The sequence below is a fragment of the Eurytemora carolleeae genome, unplaced genomic scaffold, assembly GCF_000591075.1.
Source record: "Eurytemora carolleeae unplaced genomic scaffold, Eaff_2.0 scaffold328, whole genome shotgun sequence".
Taxonomy (NCBI): Eukaryota; Metazoa; Arthropoda; class Copepoda; order Calanoida; family Temoridae; genus Eurytemora; species Eurytemora carolleeae.
Window position 1 is genome coordinate 11,882 of NW_019396232.1, and position 22,648 is coordinate 34,529.

Genomic DNA, 22,648 nt, shown 5'->3' on the forward strand with positions numbered 1-22,648 from the left:
TTTTAAGGAAATAAATGTAGTTTTATCAATTAAAGGGACTGTCAACGTAATTTCAACTGATGCATTCCATTGGAAGAGAGTCATGTTCGATTAATAAATGTGCCTTTTAAACATTTGTTTGAGAAAAAACGATGAAATTGTCTTTGTTTGTAATTTTTAGAGTTCAGCACTTTTTAAGATAGAAAAACGACGATATCTTTATCATAGTTGCTTAAATAAAAAATTAAAGGTTATCATTGTGAATCGGAGATGTCACTAAATTTCGACTGTTCCTTTAATAGTCTGCACTCTGCACTCTGCACTCTGCACTCTGCACTCTGCACTTCAGTTGAAAATAAAAAGTGATTCTGCAGGTTCTAGAAATGGGTCTAGAAACAAGTCTAGAAATGGGTCTAGAAACGAGTCTAGAAACGGATCTAGAAATGGGTCTAGAAACGAGTCAAGAAATGGGTCTAGAAATGGGTCTAGAAACGAGTCTAGAAATGGGTCTAGAAACGGGTCTAGAAATGGGTCTAGAAACGGGTCTAGAAATGGGTCTAGAAACGAGTCTAGAAATGGGTCAAGAAACAGGTCTAGAAATGGGTTTAGAAATGGGACATGATGTAAAACGCTTTTAAACTTCCTTTAAAGTTCCTAGACTGCTCACATAATACAGTTACAGAAAACTTTTAGAAAAACTAATATTTTATTTTACCTTCTGTTTTAATACAATCCAGACGCTACGAGGGAATGGGTGTATAAATTGCATTTGATAGGATCAGGACAGGATTAAGAAAAAAAAAGAAAAAAAATAGTTTTTACCATACGTTCTTAAATATTTATTCTCTCTTTTAAATTAGACTTTTTTCAATCTCCAAGTGGATGAATTATAGCTACGAGTAATGCGCCCAATATATTTTCTTAGATTCGATAATTTATTATGTAATCATTATAAAGTTTACCATGAGTTGAGGATTAATAAACCTTGGAATTTTTTCATCATGGATGGTATTACTCTCAACGTTTAAAGAAAATTGGTTTGGTCTTAAAATAGTTTTTCGGGCTTGATTTTGTTCATTGAAGGATTGAAAAATATAAATATAATTTATAATTTCAGTTAAAAAAACCTACTTTCCGAACGAACTTTCTTTGATTCTTATCTTACCGAATTTACTCCAATCAGTCTAAACATATTATTCTCTAAATTAAATTTTGACCAAAGTTAAAATATCAAATCATATTTTTATTTTTTCTATTTTTAGATTTTACAATTCTATTTCTCGGTTGCCGTTCCCTAAAACAAAATAGAAATTTATCAAATTGATGGGTTAGAATCAGATAAAGGATTTCTATTCTTTGGGACTTCATTTTTCCTAGTCAGGAGCTTAGTAAAACCTTTATATTTTGTGAACAGAGTCCGAATTTAATGAATTTGAGCCACGTCCCAAATCCGCCAAAAAAAGGGTTAAATTGAGCGCCGGCTCAAATCTTGAAAAATTTAATTTAATTTGAAGTGGAACAAATTCTTTAAATTCGATCTCTGGTTTTCTAACTTAATCAAATGATTTCTAGAATAACGTTATGGCGTTCAAGTGTTTGTCATAGTGCTTGTGGATGGACATCTTATAAATTATATTCTATATATTGGACATTTCGTACAGACACAGAAAATATTTTACAGTTTTTTTTTGGGAACAAACCTCAGAATATGAAAAGTAAAAAGAAGTAGTTGAACTATGTAACCATGAGAGTTTATTTACGTCTCTAGCAGTGTGGCCAAGAGTGCCAAGTAGTAAAGCTATTTCAAAAACTTCAGTCTATTAAAAAATTGGACATCAGGTATTTTATAATTTTTAATTCTACAGGAACTGAGTTTTCGCCACAAGCTCAAAATTTCTAATCCCTTTATCTTTAAAACCTAATGGTATAATCTTTGATATTTCAAACTTAGATTAATTGAGCTAACAGAATGCATAGTTCAAAATAACTAAGACATAAGGTTGCAGAGAAAAAGAGATTCGAAAATTTAAGTTTGTGGCAAAGACTCAATTCGTTTGAATTTAGAAATTTTGAAATATGGATTCATGATAAAATATATTTATCTTCTAGGCTTGAAGCTTGTGGCTCTAAACTCTCAGGATTGATGAATATATAATAAAGGAAAGAATATATAATAGATTTAATTTCCTCAGTGCATTGAATAGACACATAGAACTCAAATTTTATCGAAAAATTAAAAGAAAATCTAAATTAAACCTGAGTAGATTTGCTGGTACTCTGAGTAGTTGAGCTGGTACTCTAAATAAACTAAACCTGAGTAGATGTGCTGGTACTCTAAATAAACTAAACCTGAGTAGATGATATGGTACTCGGAGTAAACTAAACCTGAGTAGATGATATGTTACTCGGAGTAAACTAAACCTGAGTAGTTGAGGTACTCGGAGTAAACTAAACCTGAGTAGATGATATGTTACTCGGAGTAAAAAACCTGAGTAGTTGAGCTGGTACTCTGAGTAAACTAAACCTGAGTAGATGATATGGTACTCGGAGTAAACTAAACCTGAGTAGTTGAGCTGGTAATCTGAGTAAACTAAACTTGAGTAGATGAGTTGGTACTCTGGGTAAACTAAACCGTGCTGGTACTCTGAGTAAAAAAAACCTGTGTAGATGAGCTGGTACTCTGAGTAAACTAAACCTGAGTAGATGAGTTGGTACTCTGAGTAAACTAAACTTGAGTACATGAGTTGGTACTCTGAGTAAACTAAACCTGAGTAGATGAGCTGGTACTCTGAGTAAACTAAATCTGTGTAGATGAGCTGGTACTCTGAGTAAACTAAATCTGAGTAGATGAGTTGGTATCTGAGTAACCTAAACCTGAGTATATGTACTGTACTCTGAGTAAACTAAACCTGAGTAGATTATATGGTACTCTGAGTAAACTAAACCTGAGTAGATGATATTGTACTCTGAGTAAACTAAACCTGAGTAGATGAGCTGGTACTCTGAGTAAACTAAACCTGAGGAGATGATATTGTACTCGGAGTAAACTAAACCTGAGTAGATGAGCTGGTATACGGAGTAAACTAAACCTGAGTAGTTGAGCTGGTACTCTGAGTAAACTAAAACTCTCTCTCCCCTCTTTTAGAACAGCATCCGTCTTAATCCATCTGAATGAGGTACAGGTGGGTTATCCAACTCAGTAAGAAAAAAGAGAAAAGGGATGAGAAAGAGCTATGTTACTAATTCAAAAGCTTTACCGACAACCACACAAAAATATAATTCAATCTTTACTTATAAATATCAGTCTTCATCGATATAATGGATAATATTTGTTTATTAGAACAAAATAATCTAAATATATTTCTAGGAAAAAAGCTAAATTCGGAATAGATTTGAAAAAGAGTTGTGTGTAAAACTTATTTTTACTTATTTTTAGTTAAAAATCTAGGTAATTGTAAATTAAACCACTCGTCATTTACGAGTTAAGAACGTAAAACAATAACTTTAAAAAAAGTTAAACTCAAAAACAGTTTTTCTAATTCCAATTATTTTTTTCCGACTCCACAGAAACGGATTTATTAAATGGTTCTAACCTGTCCGTTACAAACACTTCTTTACTTCTGAAGACCACAAACATTATAATAACTTTAAATCAAATTTGCTCTATATTTATAAGTTAGCCATGAATTGTCCAAACGGCTGGACCCAATAAGCTGAATTTTTTTTAGAAAACCCAAGAGTAACATGAGGTAACACAGGTCTATTTTTTAATTCAACATTTAATTTTTCCTATGTGTTTAAAAATTAACGGGCAACGCCGGGTATTTCAGCTAGTATTTTTATATTATTTCTTTAATGTGTGACAAATGTTTAGCAATGGTAGATATATTTTATAAGAATGGAATTATATTTAACTAAAATGTTAAAAATTTGTTAGTTCATAATTTATCTGAATGAAAGTTTCAAATATAAAACTTGACTTTAAATTCGTTTAAATCTTTCCTTTAAAATTCTGTTCAAGTATACAAGTAGTATTTTAAATGTCACTTCTAGAAAAGTCCAAATATTTCAAATGTTTTTAACTTAAAGAAGATTAATTTCTAGCTAAGAATCAAAAGTTTAAATTAGTGCACGAGGAAGGTGCCGAGGACGGCGTTTTCCACAAAAGGAATTGAGTCTTAGGAACAAAATCAAATATTTAAACCTCAATATCTTTAAAGCCCGATGTTGTAAACCTTTGATATTTCAAACTAAGATTATTTGATCTAACAGAATTCAGAGTTTGAAATATTTAAGGTCTGCAATATTTGGTTTAGTGATTAGAAAATCAGAGTTTGTGGCATAGACTCAATTCCTTTCCGCGAAAGATCAAAGAAAACTTTTAATGATTGCTAGAAAAAATCACTATGCATATCTTTTAACTAGCTTTTTCTTGAGTTGAAAAAAATCAATGTTGGTTTTTCAAATGTGAAGCCAAATTTAGCCTCCTGAAAAATCCTCATTTCTAGATTTTTTTTATAACGTAACAGGGGAAACGTATGAGACGTACACTGTACAGGGTGTCCCGCTTCAAATTAGATTGCATAGCTCTAAATTGCAATTTCCGGAGATAATCAGAAAATTTAAAACATTGAATCATTTTTTAAGAATAAAAAAAATATAATTCGAGTATTCGAGTGCGTATTTTGGCGTTAAAGCTGAGAGATAATCTAAAATGAAATGGTATGAATGCGTGTTGCTTTCATACATTTGAATTTATTAGACGGCCATAATTTTGAATTGAAAGAATATTTAAGTTCTCGCGAATATGTTGTGAAAGCTCAAACAAAAAGAGAACTCAGAAGTGCATAGCATACAATAGATATATCATGATTGATATCTGAATTTATTAAGTGGAATACGTGTGGGTTTAGAGGGGAAACTTTTATACGGGATAGCGATTAGCCTGAGACTGAACTCGGTTCATTGCAAACAAGCATATATTCAAGTGAACCTCCATACAAAATGACAATGCCTGATTTACAACGGTGCCCTTAAAAGCTTAGTCTGATCAAAAATGAATTAAACATCAATGTTGTTGTTTTTTTAAAACTGTAAATAGAGAAATTATCAGAATTAAACATTTTTGATCAGAAAAACGACAGTATCATCCACATTTTTGATCAGATTAAGTTTTCAAGAGTATCGTTGTAAATCGGGCATTTTTGAATGGAAGCTCACTTGAAATTACGCCTACAGTCCCTTTAAATTATGGAACTATGTTCATCCCTCGCACTAAAGGTATCCAAGAGATGAACCGTCTGGGAGACCCCAAGCCGCAGGTTTAAATGTCGCCCAGAGCTAATATTCCACGATTCATGTTTTTTTTTTGGCGAATATATATTTAAACGTTTCTTAACCACACAGTAAAATAATGTGTTACACGGGTATATTTTTTTTCTCATAGCGTTGTATATTAATTAGACAAATATTATGTGATGTCGTCCTCCTTTTTCAGGAAATGTTCTCAGAGCTTTTGCATTGTTAACTCCGGGATCAAACATACTTATCTTTTGGGATCCAAAGGACTAGAGGATCGATGAGCGATGACGAGAATAAGAGACTGTGGCGGCTATGAAAGTCGTCTTTCCTTGAAGAACTTCTCGCGGCAAGGAGAAGAATAGGGGAGTTTCTAGAAGCCACGAGATATATATATTTTTCTAACTTTGTAACTTTATATTTAAAATATAGTTAGTCGTTATCTAAATCCTCGTCTTATTGCTATCCGCCAAATTGGTGACCCCGGACTAGTGAATACGTTTCTTTATAAGTCCAAAGTTAAACAACCCACCGCGTTGTATTTTTCCNTTCTGGGGGGACTACTGTGGCGGCTATGAAAGTCGTCTTTCCTTGAAGAACTTCTCGCGGCAAGGAGAAGAATAGGGGAGTTTCTAGAAGCCACGAGATATATATATTTTTCTAACTTTGTAACTTTATATTTAAAATATAGTTAGTCGTTATCTAAATCCTCGTCTTATTGCTATCCGCCAAAAGACAATCATTTTCACGAATTGAACATTTATTCGTCACCAAGCATTAAAGATATTTGCGATTTCACATAAAAGTTAGAATTTATGCTAAAATGTACACAACATATTTTGATACATTTTTCTACTTAGAAATCTTTTATTTAATTTTGACTGCTGAAGCATTTTAACCTGGCAAACTTATTTTATTTGATCTAACTTGGAGGAACATTTATTCAATTTAAACTTTTATTTGATTATTTAAATTTAAACATGGCTCATGATGGAAATCTTTTCATATTTGTTATAAATAGTTCAACATTTAGTTTTGCGAGAATTTTCTTCAATGAAAATGTTCGGATTGATGTTAATTTTGTTTATTGTAAACATAAAAATCTGTTCAGAGATTTACAAGTTTCATTTTTTGTTGAATATGTTTAAACTCTGGGTGTTTGAAAGGTTTTGTTGGGTTGGTTGTTTGTTGCTTCGGTTATTTTGCTGTTGGGCTGAGTTGTTGAATTATTAATATGACCCTTTTGACTTGTAAAATGTCCTAGCTATAAAAGGAATAACAGTAATAATAATAAATGATAAAAAGTGATATGTCCTTTTTGGAATGATAAAGAATAAAGATAAGTTATAAATAGTACTAAATCAACTTGAAATAATAATGATAGATGTTAAGTACAAGGTAATAAAAAGTAAAAGTCAACTTTTGAATGATAATGACAAATCTTCCTTGAAACACTTATTCAGGAAAAAATACTGAAAAGCGATAAGTCAACTTATGAGTTTTGATGAATATTATAATTTAATAATGTTTTCCTGAGATAAATTGAGTTCTCCTGTACTCCTCCGAGGACTGTAAATCTCCCATTCTGTGTCATCCAATAAATAAGAGGGGGAGGTGGGGGGGAGAAGAAAAGAATAGGAGTAGGGGGGTTGCGCAAAATCTATTGAAATATATGATACCGTTGAGACTTTAACAAAAATTCATTATTATTAACGGGATAATACATTTTTAAGTTTTAGTAATAACAAAAAATAAACAAAGCTTTTAATGGAATTCATTCCTCAATTGTTATTCCAGGATTTCTGAAAAAAGTTATCTGTTTTTATTCTTTATTAGCTTTCAAATTCCTAAAATTCCTGTTTATAAGCTTATATCTTCCTAATATTTTTTTAGAGTTCATCTTCCTAATCTTCTCTTTTATAAGTTAATATCTTCCTAATCTTCTTCTTTAAAAGCTAATATCTTCCTAATCTTCTTCTTTATAAGCTAATATCTTCCTAATATTCTTCTTTATAAGGTAATATCTTTCTAATCCTCTTTTAAGCTTTCATCTTCTTTTTATTTTTATTTTTACTCTTCTGTCTACCTCTTACTCTTCTTTACAATCTTTCGTCTTCTAGGAATTTCTCTTTTACATTTGTCTTCCTAATCCTCTTTCGATGACCTTAAACCTCCTTAATCTTCTTCTTTAAAAGTTTTCATCTTCCTAATCTTCTTCTCAATCTTCTTTAATTGCCTTTTATCTTATTTTATTTTTTCATTATTTCCCACTGAAAAGCCTGATCTCTGAAGGCCTATTTATTTGTTGAAACTGCCAGAACTCTGAAACTAGTAAGATTGGACAGATTTCAGTTTTAAACTTTAGCCTAAGTTTTCCTACTCTTAATTTTTATTCATTTCTCTGGATTTACCTTCACTGCAATCTAATCTTAAAGGGACCGTTCACTTATTTGGGTAATTTCAGGGTAAACTAAACAGCCTATTCGCTGTTGATTGGTAATAGTCTTACTTTTCAAAGACAACTGTGGCCGGAGAAAATGCCGATTTTTCGTTCAGAATTTGAGCGGAAAGGGACGGTCCCTCTCTATAGACACTATTTGATGTTTTTTTCAGTAACAGTAGCCGAATAACATTTAAATTTATTATATTTTAATGTCATTATGTGTTCGTTATTATGTACTAAAATCTGAAAACTTTTGATATTTGAGTTAGCAAGAAATTTACGTTTTTCGTATTAAAACATGTAAAATGTGTTTACAAAGACGACGTCTCTACGACAATCAATTAATCATTACTCGTATTTTGGTTCGTAGATTTTGTATATTTTTTTCCCGTATGTGCACAACTTTCCATTTGTCATGCCGCGTCCAATTCAGCTTTTTACACAGGCAATACACAGTGTTGAATGCGATAAAATAGTGTTATTTTAGAAATAGAAAGTTAAAAAACAAAAAAAAAGTAAAAATAATGACATTTACAATTAACAATTAGATACTACAGTTAAATTTTATGGTCGAAATTTTTTTTGATTCACAACATGCTGAAAAAAACATCAATTAGTGTCTATAAAAAGGGACCGTCCCTTTCCGCTCAAATTCTGAACGAAAAATCGGCTTTTTCTCCGGCCACAGTTGTCTTTGAAAAGTAAGACTATTACTAATCAAGAGCGAATAGGCTGTTTAGTTTACCCTGAAATTCCCCAAATAAGTGAACGGTCCCTTTAATAGAAAAAGATTTATGGACATTAATAATTTCTTTCGATAATGTTTAAAACAATTTTTAATATAAAACATCAAAGAAAGATGAAAATAATATTGATTGTTTTATAATTCAATTATGGTTCAATCTTCACATCATATAAATATGGTTTTTCTATTATTAGCTATTCTAGGTAAGCCTGGAAAGAATTTTCTAACCTTCTACCCTAGATTAGACCGGGGTTTCTAATCTTCTACCCTAGATTAGACTGGGGTTTCTAACCTTGTACCCTGGATTCGACTAGGGTTTCTAACCTTATACCCTAAATTAGATAGGGTTTCAAACCTTCTACCCTGGATTAGACTAGGGTTTCTAACCTTCTACCCTAGATTAGACAGGGGTTTCTAACCTTCTACCCTGGATTAGACTAGGGTTTCTAGCCTTCAACCTTGGATTAGACTGGGTTTTCTAACCTTCTACCCTGGATTAGACTGGGTTTTCTAACCTTATACCCTGCATTAGACTGGGTTTTCTAACCTTATACCCTGTATATTCTTTTCTTATTGTTTATTTGTGACTTAAATATGTTAGTTTACACTTCCCTTTCCCCGAACCCCCTTTCCTCGCACCTCCTCCCCCCTCCTGTCATGTCCTTGCTCCCTGTATCCCACACCCGCCTCCTTTCTTACTCAGGTTTGGTTGGAATAGAAGGGGGGGGGGGAAGNAAATTGTGATTTTTTATTTGTATTATCTCGTGCTTTGTAGTTGAATAAAAATATGAAATATGAAATATGAAAATATGAAATACCTTGGATTAGACTGGGTTTTCTTACCTTCTACCCTGGATTAGGCTAGGGTTTCTAACCTTCTACCCTGGATTAGACTGGGTTTTCTAACCTTCTACCCTGGAGTAGACTAGGGTTTCTAACCTTCTACCCTGGATTAGACTAGGGTTTCTAACCTTATACCCTAGATTAGACTGGGTTTTCTAACCATACCTTAAATTAGACTGGGGTTTCTAACCTTATAAACTAGATTGGACTAGGGTTTCTAACCTTATACCCTGGATTAAACTAGGGTTTCTAAACTTTTCCTCTGGATTAGACTAGGGTTTCTAACCTTCTTCCCTGGATTAGGCTGGGTTTTCTAACCTTATACCTTAGATAAGACTGGAGTTTCTAACCATATAACCTAGATTAACTGGGGTTTCTAACCTTATAACCAAGATTAGACTAGGGTTTCTAACCTTCTACCCTGGATTAGGCTGGGTTTTCTAACCTTATACCTTAGATTAGACTGGGGTTTCTAACCTATAACCTAGATTAGCTGGGGTTTCTAACCTTATAACCAAGATTAGACTAGGGTTTCTAACCTTCTACTCTGGATTAGACTAGGGTTTCTAACCTTCTACCCTGGATTAGGCTTGGTAAGGTTTTCCACTCTCCAGATCTTAGATCAAACCATTCAGCACTTGTCAGATTCATACTTTCTCCTTAAATGTTTTGTTATGTATTTGAGTAAATGAGAGAAAAAAAGCAGATTGATGCTTTCTATCAAAAGAACAATAGAGTTTTACCAAAGGCCCCTTTACTCTAGTTTTATTTACATTTTTAAGCCCCGTGTGTTATTTTTATAAATCATTTGAGCCCTCAAGGACATCTTGAAAAATTTGCTTAGCTGTTTATCCAATCAAAAAAATTACATAATTTTGTGCATCATTTAATAATCTCTTTAAAATCTTTAAAATAAAGAAACTCGCAAACTTTGTAAAATTCCATTATTTTACCAAACCTTTTATTTGAAACTAAAGTAATAAATAATTTTATCGATTTAATGGTTATTATATCGTTAGAACTGACGACGGTCAACCCAGACCGAAATATATATTCAATAAATGTGGAACTAACATCTACTTTTTTACTCTTCAGAGGTTTGGTCCATCGTCCATTTCTAATTATATCCGATTTTGAGAGACAAAAACAGTTTAAATGCATTATGCTGCACAAAAGCTTTTTAAAGTAATTTTATTTCTATTTTATGTAAGTTTGTAAATTCTAATAAATCCTATTTTATGTAAGTTGAAAGATTCTTAAAAATCCTATTTTTTTAAGTTTGTAGATTCCGATAAATCCTATTTTATGTAAGTTTGTAGATTCTGATAAAACCTATTTTATGTAAGTTTGTATATTCTGATAAATCCTATTTTATGTAAGTTTGTAGATTCCGATAAATCCTATTTTATGTAAGTTGGTAGATTCCGATAAATCCTATTTTATGTAAGTTTGAAGATTCTGATAAATCCTATTTTATGTAAGTTGGAAGATTCCGATAAAGTTTGTTTTACCGTTCATTCCTCCGACAACGACTATTCCGCTTCTTCCGTTGATTTTACCCTTAACAACAGGTTCTATCAAAAATCTTTAAAAAGTACAGAAAAAGGATTAAAGAAAAAGAGATACATCCCGGATTCACAACGGTACCTCTTAAACATTCGGCTGATTATCCCGGACAAAGAACTCAATTTAAATATCTCTTAAATGTTGAGTGTGTAGTCGTAATCATGGAATATACTATGTCTAAACTTGATCTTCTAAACTTCAAATGTAAATATTCATATTCTGCCACTTCTATAAAGTAAATATTAATATTCTGCCACTTCTAGGAAGTAAATATTCATATTCTGCCACTTCTAGGAAGTAAATATTCATATTCTGCCACTTTTAGGAAGTAAATATTCATATTCTGCCACTTTTAGGAAGTAAATATTCATATTCTGCCACTTCTATAAAGTAAATATTCATATTCTGCCACTTCTAGGAAGTAAATATTCATATTCTGCCACTTCTAGGAAGTAAATATTCATATTCTGCCACTTCTATAAAGTAAATATTCATATTCTGCCACTTCTAGGAAGTAAATATTCATATTCTGCCACTTCTAGGAAGTGAATATTCATATTCTGCCACTTCTAAGAAGTAAATATTCATATTTTGCCACTTCTAGGAAGTAAATATTAGTTTCATTTCAATATAAAACAGATTGCAAACAAAGTGCTCAACAATTACAAGCATTTATGTAGAAAACAAAGAAAAGTCTGTCATCCTTGATCAGTCTAAGGTTTAAAGTTGTGAATCTGGAATGCTCCTCTTTAAATGGAAAATTACTTGAAATTGAGCGTATGGTCCCTTTAAAACTAAAAATATTTTCAAACTTTTTCAATAAATGATCAAAAATAAATTTTAAAATGTTAAAGGCACCTTTAAACAAGCGTGCTGTCGTCTTCCAACATTCATTCTGTTTAAAGAATACCATCTTAAATATGGAATACAATAATAAAAAAATATAATATCATTTTTAAATGAACTGTAAGCGTAATTTTAAATGACCCTTTATGCAAAGGTAGCAATGCTCGATTCACGTTGTCAACCTTGAAACCATTATGTGATCTGTAATGAGGAAGATATTGTCGTTTCTTTAGATTTAAATTTGTCGTTTTTATGATAATTCCTGCAGTAGAAATGCTCAAGTCCCTTTTGTAGAAAACCACAATTGAAAATAATCAGTTTTTAAAATTATAAACATTGATATCTAATTCATACTTGATGAAGCAAAGTTTTTAATTGGGTAACTCTATGAATCGGGTATTAACATCTTCGCATGGACGGTCATCTGAAATTACGCTTTTAGTCCCATTAAGTTGGTGTTAGATTACTCAGAAAAATGTCTGAATATATAATCTAGAAATATTCTAAGAACATGTTAGCTAAGCCATATTGTATCCTGGTTTTTTTCGTTCAGATTTTGGAAACATATTTCTATGTTAAATTTGCTTTATAATTACAATTGGATCTTTTACTTCGTAAAGTTTTTCCCAAAGTAAGGAGTTGAGTCTTTGCCACCAATTCGAATTTTATATCCCTATATCTTTGCAACCTGAATGAGTAAACCTTTCATGTTTTTTAACTTAAATTATTTGATATAACATAATTCATAAATATCTAAGATCTACTACATTGTGTCGCAAAGATTGAATTCCTTTACTTACTTTCCTGATGAGAATGAGAATTTGAAGACATTGTTCTCCCTCCCTCTTCCTCCTGTAACCACAAGCTCAGGACCAGTAGGCCCATTAACCACTACCGTACAGTGCTCACTTACACCAACCTAATCAATTTAGAACTGAAAGGGACTGTAAGCGTTATTTCAAGTGACCCTCTATTCAAAGATGGCAATGCTCGATTTACCACGGTACCCTTAAAACCTTAATCTGATAAAAAATGTAAAAGATATTGTTGAAAAGTGTTTATTTCTGTGAATTTCGCCATGTGCCAGTTCAAGTCACTTTCGCAGAGAAACCACAAATGAAAATAAAAGAAATAAAAACATTTAAATCTAATTCGTCCGTAATCAGGCAAATTTTTTAAGGGTGCCGTTGTGAATCGGGCATTGTCTTCTTTGCATGGAAAGCAGGGTTTCCAACAGAAGAAAACTTTTCGCCAACTTTTGTGTTTCGGAAACTTTTCGCGGAATTTCGCATTTTTCGCGAAAATGAACTTGCAGAAGCAAGCGAAAACAATGCGGAATTTCTCTAAAAAAATTCAAAATCTATAAATTAAATGGGATTAAAAATCTTTAAATCTAAATCAGTGAATTGGATTAAAAAAACATAATTTGTTGTTGCAAATACAAAAGAATGCTTTACCATATGTAAATGAATAAGATGATGTACCCTATTCCGACTGAGTGACATCTTTCTACCCAACCTACTCCTGGAGTACAAACAGATATCAAGGTTTAGTTCTCATCTTTCTACCCAACCTACTTCTGGAGTACAAACAGATATCAGGGTTAAATTGATCAATATTTTTGATTGCCCTTTTAACTTTAAAAGGAATTGAGTCTTTGCCACAAAATCTGATTTTCTAATCACTATATCTTTGGAACCAAATGTTGCATACCTTAGATATTTCAAACTATGAATTCTGTTGAATCAAATAATCAGAGCTTGAAATATCAAAGGTTTACAGCATCGGTTTCTAAAGATATTGGGGTTTAAATATTTGACTTAGTTACAAAGACTCAATTCCTTTGTTTGCTGCATTTTTTAGATGTAAATGAATGCACAAGCCTTAAGCGTGCATTTGGCTTGATTACAAAACTGATTAACCTTACATTGTATTAATAACAAAAATAAAATATCGTGTTTATTGAGCATTTGCACGTTTGATCGTAAAAGCAAGTACGTTACAAAACTGGCGCTTTCTTATAGGAAGTATTTAGCTTATTTTTTTTACATCACTTCCCTCTCATGTATCATGGGATTCCTTGTTAAATATATTTTTAAATTTTTAGATTTTTAAAAATTTTAAATATTTCTTGGAATTTTTATTTTTCTTGTAATGTTATACCTGGCTCCCCCTAGACTAAGGATATATCTACCAACTCTAGTCATACTGCATCCTCGCCTTAATATTAAATTATATTTAAACGTTAAAGATCTAACAAGAATCAGGGCTTAAACAATTCGTTCGATTTAAATTATTCGAATCTAACATTTTTTTATAATTTATTTCTTTTCGAAAAAGATTTTAATTTTATCCGTCTATCTGTCTACCTTTTCTCTATTTTTCTATTCTTTTAATTATAAAAAAGTAAGAAAATATCATCAATTTTGTAGAACATATTATAAGTTTTTCTCGTACCATCTGTTTTAATGATTAAAAAATTGTTTTTGGAACCAGAGTTTTGACAAAAACTCTGGTTTTATAATCCCAATAGCTTTGCAAACTTTTGTCGTAGACTTTTGGTATTTCAAATAGTCTGATTTTACAGATTGCAAAGATTTAAGGACGGGAACTCCCTTTTGTTTACTTGAGTACCTATAGTCACTCTGCTGTCCCCCAGTAGATTTCCAATTCTTCAACAGAAAGTTAAAATTATAACATCTTCCTAAAATGTAATTTCAAGTGACCTTCCAGTTATTATGTTGTATATCCGATTATCAATAGTATCCTTTAAAATTATGTCTGATCAAGTCTGAATCACTAGGATTTCCTGTAATTAATTTTAGCTTGTAAGTTTGCCATTTTAAATACTTAAAAAATTTTGGCGAAATTATTCTTTTCGAATTGGCGCATTTTCAAAAAAAAATTACTACTATTTTTCTGAATTTTTTTTTCAATTTTGATGTTCCATAACCCTTCCCTGGGGTTATATGGTCCCACACAAAATTTGGAACCGATCGGTTCAGCCGTTTTGACGTTTATTGGATACAAACGGACAGACACCCAAGTACAAACAATACAGCAAAGTATATTTATATAGATAGATATATCCATATTTGTTATTTAAAACCTTTTTTTTCATATATAGGGTTTTTTTACAAAAAATATGAATAAACTTGATGCTTCATAAAAAAATTGATAAAATTAATTAGTTATTCATGCTTCCCTTGTTACATTTTTAATATTAATAAATTGACTTTTTCACGCTTCAGCCACATTATGAATACTGATTAATCCATTAAAATCCAATCCAGCAAATTAGTTTCTATTCATTTTAACTTATAAAAGGTCGAGAGATAAAAATGTGATGAGAGGGGTGTAAGCTTTTGGGTGAATTAAAAAAGGTAACATTTTAAGGGACTGTAAGCTTAGTTTTAAGTGACCTTTTAAAGATATCGTGTGAATCGAGCATTGTCATATTTGTTGGGAGTTCACTAGAAATTACGCTTACAGTCCTTTTACATTTTAAAAGGGGCTCAATTAAGGAATGAGAGAGGATTTAGAATAACATACCTGGTTTATAAAGCCAACCATAGGGTGTTAAAAAGCTGGAACCTGAAACCAACATGAAGGAATTGACTGAAACTCAAACTCAAATATTCCTATCCTTGCATTTTTGCAACCTGATGGCGTAAACCTTCGGCATTTTAAACTAAGATTATTTGATCTAAATGAATTATACAGTTTCAAATATCTAAGGGTTTCGATATTTGGTTGCAAAGATATAGGAATTAGAAAATCAGAGTTGGCGGCAAAGACTCAATTTGTTCTTCAAATTTTTCAATAAATGCTTTCTCGATAATTGTAATGTTTAGTTTAAAACCTGAGCTGCATGAGAGAAGAGAGCTACCGGTGTAAACTAAAAAATATAAAAATAAAAACAAAAACAATTCTTTAATCAGAGTTAGGTCAAGGATTTTTCAAACAAATTCTGAGCAAATCACAACATTTTTCTTTTTTACTTTTCTCAACTTCGAGTTTACAATTTTTAATGTTTACTTTAACTTGGCTTAAATCTTAACTTTTATCTAAACTTAACCTTAATCTTGATTTTTATATAAAACTTTTAAACCTTTAACTCAATGTTAACCTTTTCACTTGACTTTATCTAAATTAAGCTAGTTCTAACTTGTTGTATACTGTTCGTCCCCGCGGACTCCTTCCTCTGGTAGCTGGAGAAGTTTGTTTCCTCCTTGGTCTAGAGTTTCAACCTGAGAGATTACTCCCCCTACTCCGAACCCTCCTAGAAATGGGAGTTTTTTTAAACCAAGCGTAAATTCTTTTTATATTTGATTTTATTGATAATTACCTATAATTAGTGTGACAAAGACTGGCTTTTGAGGTTTTGTTGTTGTTGTTGTTGTCGTCGTCGTTGTTGTTGTTGTTGTTGTTGTTGTTGTTATTGTCGTCTTCGTTGTTGTTGTTGTTGTTGTTGTTGTTGTTGTTGTACCGGAGAGATGTAAAACAACTGAACTATCCACTGCTAGACTGTCCAAATCCTTTATACATAGATACAGGATTTCAAGTTTTGGATTGATTGACAGTTCACCCCTTTGGTCTGTTTTCAGAACTTTATATTTGTATTTTTAGACATTTAAATTTGATTTTAGAAAACTTAAAAGTTTTAAATAAAAAAGTTGTGCATTAAAAAGTAAAAGTAAAAAAGAACTAAAGAAGAGTTAATAAACCTCTAAATCCTTCTCAAGCTTGTAATCATATTCAATCTCTTTGTACTCGGAGTCGTAGTCATGCTGTTCCTCCTCCTCAGCACTAGTATCAACTCCGTCCTACTCAGGGTTTAATTTGGCACAGGATATATTTGCAAGGTTCAATTTGGTGCAGGATATATTCTCAGGGTTTGATTTGGTGCAGAATATTTACTCAGGGTTCAATTTTGTGCAGGATATATTCTCAGGGTTCAATTTGGTGCGGGATATTTACTCAGGGTTCAATTTGGTGCAGGATATATTCTCTGGGTTCAATTTGGTACAGAATGTATTCTCAGGGCTCAATTTGGTACAAGAAAAATACTCAGGGATTAATTTAGTACAGAATATTTACTCAAGGTTCAATTTGAAACAGGATATGTACTCAGTGTTCAATTTAAAACAGGATATGTACTCAGTGTTCAATTTAAAACAGGATATGTACTCAGTGTTCAATTTAAAACAGGATATTTACTCAGGGTTCAATTTGGCGCAGGAGAATTACTCAGGGTTCAACATATTACATGATAATTACTTAGACAATGTACATTTAATCAGGGTTTGAAGTAGAGCAGGTTTTTTTAAATGGTTCAACATGGTACAGTCAAACTTAATAAATCTATAATCAATAAGGATTACTTTGTAACTTTAAAGAAAATCTACCAGTTGAATACTGAATATTCTCTTAGAATGGATTTACCTGATAAATGAACTCACTGTCAGCATCCAGGTTTTGACTCAGCACACCTGAGATGGAATGTAAAGAATTTGAGCCGCGGTTTAAATCCGCCAAAACCCGGTTTAAAATAAGCGCCGGCTTAAATCTTGAAAGATTTGATACAATTTTAAGTGAAACCAACCATATTTAAACCGCGGCTTAAATTTAAACCGCCGCTCAACTTCTTTAAATTCGACCACTGGTTTATCTTAATTATTTTATAATGTTGCACAAGAAAAGTTCCATAAAATTGTTGGGCTATTATAAAATATTTGCGGTTCTTTAAAAAATATTTTTGTAAAGTGATGTCCTAAATAACCTGAAATAATATTAATTGATTGATAACTAAAAAGTCGTCTTTGACCTTAGAAAAAGTTTGCGGCATTCATATTAGGTAACTTGATTTTAGCAATATTTTATCATAAAACTTCAATATAGCACTAATCCTGTCATTTTTTGCTCTCTAAAGAACCAGAGATATTAAAAAATTTGTTTAAATTTGAATTTATTGAATCTAACCATGAAAATTTCTTATTCTGAACGAAATCATTCATATCTCCGGTAATTATAAAAGCGCAAAAATGGCATACCACATTTTGGAAATGACAGGATTAGACTAGGCTGTAATTTTTTTTTCAAAAATTTATATTGTTAAAACAGGTTTACAGGTTACCTATGTTGAATGCTGCAAAATATTTCTACGGTCAAATGCGACTTTGAAGTCATAAATCAAGGAATTAAGTCTTTGCTCTAAACTCTGATTTTCTACTCCTTGTATATCTTTCCAACTCAATGTCGTAGACCTTAGATATTTCAAACTATGTATTCTGTTAAATCAAATAATCTTATTTTGAAATATTAAAGGTTTACACCATCAGGTAGCAACGATATTGGAGTTAGAAAATTTGAGTTTGTTGCAAAGACTCAATTTCTTTATATACATCCGGGTTATTAAGATACAATAACCTATGCAGATAATAGTAATAGTCCTAAATATATATATTAAATATATAATTTTTTTAGTTGTTATGGTTCGTTTAGATATTAAGATGTAATTATCAAAATAAAATGGAAAATTGTTTTTGGTACATACAAAATACGCGAAACAACTTTACTATTTTTATTATTTTTTCTTCCGAAATTAACTAAAAATGTATTCTCTATTCTTCAATGTATATACTTATGCCTGGGTGGCTGTCTGTTTGTTTGTATTCAATAAACTTAAAAACGACTGAATCGTTAGGGCCCAAATTTTGTGTGGGACTTCACATGTCCCCAGGGAAGATTTATAGATGGTCAAAATTTTAAAAATTTGGCAACAACAAATTCGATTTTCATTAAATTTTGAAAATCCACGAAATTGTTTGATAAAATCCGCAACTTTTTTGTTTGTTTTTGTGTTTGCAAAGGGAAAACGTTCACAATTAAAATAAGAGATGGGCGCCAAGCGCCCTAAAAGCCTAGTTTCCAAAATTTCATTAAAATCTATTGATAAATGTAAGGATCATAATGAAAAAACTCTCTAAAATTTGTTAATGCAAATCTCTAGTCTCTACCATATCTAAAGAAATAAACCATCAAAAAGAAGATAAAGAAGATACATTTTGAAAAACAAAATTGTTATTATAGAAAGTTCCATTTTGTCGACTTTGTAAGATTTGGAGCAGATATGTACTGATATTTTTCGCAGATCTTTTAATTATCGATAGATTTAAAAGAATCGTTGGAATAGAATAAAGTAAAGATTTTCTAATTAATTTCTGAAGAAAAAAAACACAGAAAAAATTCGGCGGGAAATTGTTTTCTATGAACAAAAAATAATTTTGCGAACGACAGTAATTGACAAGATTAAAAAACGTCCTGTATTTCTTGAGCAGTTTTGTAATGCAAGAATTTAAAAATAATTATTCATAAAAAAATGTTGAGTGTAAGATCCTCTTAAGAGAAAATTCAAAAAATGTCATACATAGCTTTCTCAATATAGAATTTTAGTGGAAAATAGTTAAATTCCAGGTGAATGTTTTTCAATGTGCATACTGGATAAATATAAGATAAATGGAATTTTATAATTTTTACCTGAACCAGAAAACAATGTTAAAAAAAGAACAACCCGGACCTACAATATACAAGTTTATTTTCTGTATAAAAAGATTCTGAACAAAAGGTCTCTAGATTGATGAAAGAGATTATGCGTGACATTTAAGTTCTAACGCAGCTTTTTTAGAAATCCGCTAACCGCCCACCAGACGTTGCTGCGTTTTCACTTAATACAAATATTGCAATAAAAAAATTTAAATCGTCGATACGGTTGCGAATTGACGATTTAATATCGGAGAAATCATAGTGAGGCCCCAAACAAAAATATTTTAAAAAATTTCATGTTACACATAATTTTCTTGGAAATATTATGCAGATTTCAAATCTGCTTTTAGAGAAATGAAAATTGATTGAGTTAGAGCTAGAAAACATTTAAAAGTTATAACAGATTTTTGGACCGTGATTTTGCTATAGCTTCTTTAATTTTTAATATTTTTAAAAGCGCTTTGCAGATTTTAATTCATCATAAAATTTCCAAGAAAATATATAACACGAAATTTTTTCATTTTTATTTTTTGGCCTTGCGGTGATTTTTCCGAAATTAAGTTGTCATATCGCAGTCTTATGGACAATTTTAAATTTTTTTACTGCAATATCTTTTTAAGTGAAAACGCAGCAACCCCAGGCGGTTCCAATATTGATCATCCTTGTGGACGTTATATTATTAAGTGATCAACTTGTTTATCCTTGTTATACTTGTTTGGTTTATGTTTCACACTGCGGTATACATGAAATCCATCATTTGTTTGGTTTATGTTTCACTCTGCGGTATACATGAAATCCATCATTTGTTTGGTTTATGTTTCACGCCCCGGTATACATGAAATCCATCATTTGTTTGGTTTATGTTTCATACCGCGGTATACATGAAATCCATCATTTGTTTGGTTTATGTTTCACACCGCGGTATACATGAAATCCATCATTTGTTTGGTTTATGTTTCACACCGTGGTAAACATGAAATCAATCATTTTTTTTGGTTTGTGTTTCACTCTGCGGTAAACATGAAATCCATCATTTGTTTGGTTTATGTTTCACACCGCAGTATACATGAAATCCATCATTTGTTTGGTTTATGATTCACTTTGCAGTATACATGAAATCTATCATTTGTTTGGTTTATGTTTCACTCTGCGGTAAACACGAAATACATCATTTGTTTGGTTTATGTTTCACTCTGCGGTATACATGAAATCCATCATTTTTTTGGTTTATGTTTCACACCGCAATACCATGAAATCCATCATTTCTTTGTTATATGTTTCACTCTGCAGTATACATGAAATCTATCATTTGTTTGGTTTATGTTTCACACCGTAATACCATGAAATCCAACATTTGTTTGGTTTATGTTTCACACCGTGGTAAACATGAAATCCGTCATTTGTTTGGTTTTTGTTTCACACCGCAGTAAACATGAAATACATCATTTGTTTGGTTTATGTTTCACTCCGCGGTATACATGAAATCCATCATTTGTTTGGTTTATGTTTCACTCCGCGGTAAACATGAAATACATCATTTGTTTGGTTTATGGTTCACACCGCGGTATACATGAAATCCATCATTTGTTTGGTTTATGTTTCACACCGCGGTATACATGAAATCCATGATTTGTTTGGGTTATTTTTTATCGTGAATCCAGCATGACCCTTTTTAAATGAAGGATTACTAAAAATTTGGGAAGACATGTTCTGTAGTAGAACACTTTTTTGACTGTGCAACTATACGTTCAAGGTCGTGTGATACAAAAGATTGAACTTTAAGGAGATCTGTGGAACAAATCAATTCGAATATCGTCCCCGGAGACTAAGCATTGTTTGCTGGGAGTTTGACGCTATATGTTTTTAAGGTATAATTATAATTTTGAGGGTGGAGAATATATAATTAATCAACAACAGGGTCTGTGTGCAAATTAATTTAAAAAAGAAATTTTCTAGAAAAAAATGATAATATTAATTCATTATTTCAATTAAATGAAAGCGTTAGCATTCTATTAAAAGCTACGATGTATAATGCATATATGTGTCCTCAATGTGCCATTAATATTTCAATCCTCATCTCTGCGAGCTCTTCATGTTGATACATATTGCCAGTTGATAAAATATAAAATATATATGTAGTTAAGATGCATAAGATTCTTAAAGTTGAAACAAATGTAACGTTATATTTGTAATTATGGAAAGGGGTGTAAATAAATGTATTTCTTGTTTTATTTCAGATAACTTAGAAAGGAATTGAGTCTTTGCCACAAACTCTGATTTTCTAATCCCAATATCCTTGCAACCCAATGTCGTGGACCCTTGACATTTCAAACTATGAATTCTGTTGGATCAAGTAATCTGAGTTTGAAATATCAAAGGTTTACAACATCGAGTTCTAAAGATATTGTGGTTTAAATGTTTGATTTTGTTCCAAAGACTCAATTCCTTTATCGATTGATACATGTAGATACATACAATGCTGTATTGTGTATTCTCACATTTGTCTAGTTTCAAATTTGAAATTGCTTAGATGTTCAATTAAAATTTGTTTGATATTTCAAAGGAATTGAGTCTTTTCCACAAACTCAAATTTTTAAACCTCTATATCTTTTCAACCTAATATCGTAATCCTTCAATATTTCAAACTAAGACTATTTGGTTAAACAGAATGCATAGTTTGAAATATCTAAGGTTTACGACATTTGGTTTAGAAGACATAAAAATTTGAAAGTAAGATTTTGTGACAAAAACACATTTCCTTTCGATAATTTGATATAACATAATCTATAGTTAGAAATTTAAAAGGTCTACGACATCGGGTTGCAAAAATATAGTGTAGGGAAAATTTGAGTTTGAGACAAAAGCTGTGGATACTATTCATAACAGATATTGTTAAATGTGCTTTGGTTGGTGTTTCAAGTATTTAACTATAAGCTTCAAACAATTGCTGCAAAAAAGACGAGTATTCGAGTATTCAGTTGGTGTATTTATTGGGACTTACTTTATCATAAAAAATTGAATATGAATTACCAAGGATTGATTGAAATACATGACTACGCAGCGATACTTCTCAACCGCCCGCACTTCATGAACTAACCATATAAAAATGCGTAACATTGCATCGCGTATATTTATGCATCCGTTTCAATCAATATAAGAGATAGAAAATAATCGTGGCCGAGGTCGGAAATTTAAAAGAATATTGAAGAAACCATGTAACGTCTTTTTTACAAATAGTATTTACTTTGAACAAACAATCAATTTTAAACAAAAACAATACTTATGAGAAAGTTTATTCTTTTTATTTTTCTTTTTCCTTTTCTTTTAAATGGAGCCCTCTCCATCAGGTCGTAAAGATATAGGGATTTAAACATTTAAGGTTG

At 31.4% G+C, this 22,648-nt stretch overlaps 1 protein-coding gene across 1 annotated transcript; it reads right to left on the reverse strand.

Annotated features, from left to right (window-relative positions):
- Nucleotides 1–1,197: 1,197 nt before the first annotated feature.
- On the reverse strand, nucleotides 1,198–22,337 carry LOC111698811 (uncharacterized). The gene is made up of 20 exons (XM_023469257.1): nucleotides 22,296–22,337; nucleotides 19,260–19,299; nucleotides 17,166–17,212; nucleotides 16,448–16,546; nucleotides 16,069–16,258; nucleotides 15,889–16,002; nucleotides 15,583–15,618; nucleotides 15,273–15,314; nucleotides 14,355–14,424; nucleotides 13,884–13,940; nucleotides 13,178–13,244; nucleotides 12,521–12,639; nucleotides 11,733–11,787; nucleotides 10,820–10,868; nucleotides 9,880–9,967; nucleotides 7,058–7,079; nucleotides 6,810–6,862; nucleotides 3,573–3,599; nucleotides 3,069–3,146; nucleotides 1,198–1,273 (listed from the first exon to the last, which is right to left on the reverse strand). The coding sequence occupies exons 1-20, from the start codon at nucleotides 22,314–22,316 to the stop codon at nucleotides 1,210–1,212; spliced, it is 1,338 nt and encodes a 445-aa protein (XP_023325025.1). The 5' UTR covers nucleotides 22,317–22,337; the 3' UTR covers nucleotides 1,198–1,209.
- Nucleotides 22,338–22,648: the final 311 nt, after the last annotated feature.

What these genes read in the sequence shown, in the direction of transcription:
- LOC111698811 (XM_023469257.1), bottom strand. Translation starts at nt 22,316, where the DNA reads ATGTATTTCAATCAATCCTTG. An exon ending in TTCTCATTCTCATCAGGAAA is followed by an intron (nt 11,788 to 12,520) that starts GTAAGTAAAGGA and finishes TCCATATTTAAG; the next exon opens with ATGGTATTCTTTAAACAGAA. An exon ending in ATCCTGGAATAACAATTGAG is followed by an intron (nt 6,863 to 7,057) that starts GAATGAATTCCA and finishes TGGATGACACAG; the next exon opens with AATGGGAGATTTACAGTCCT.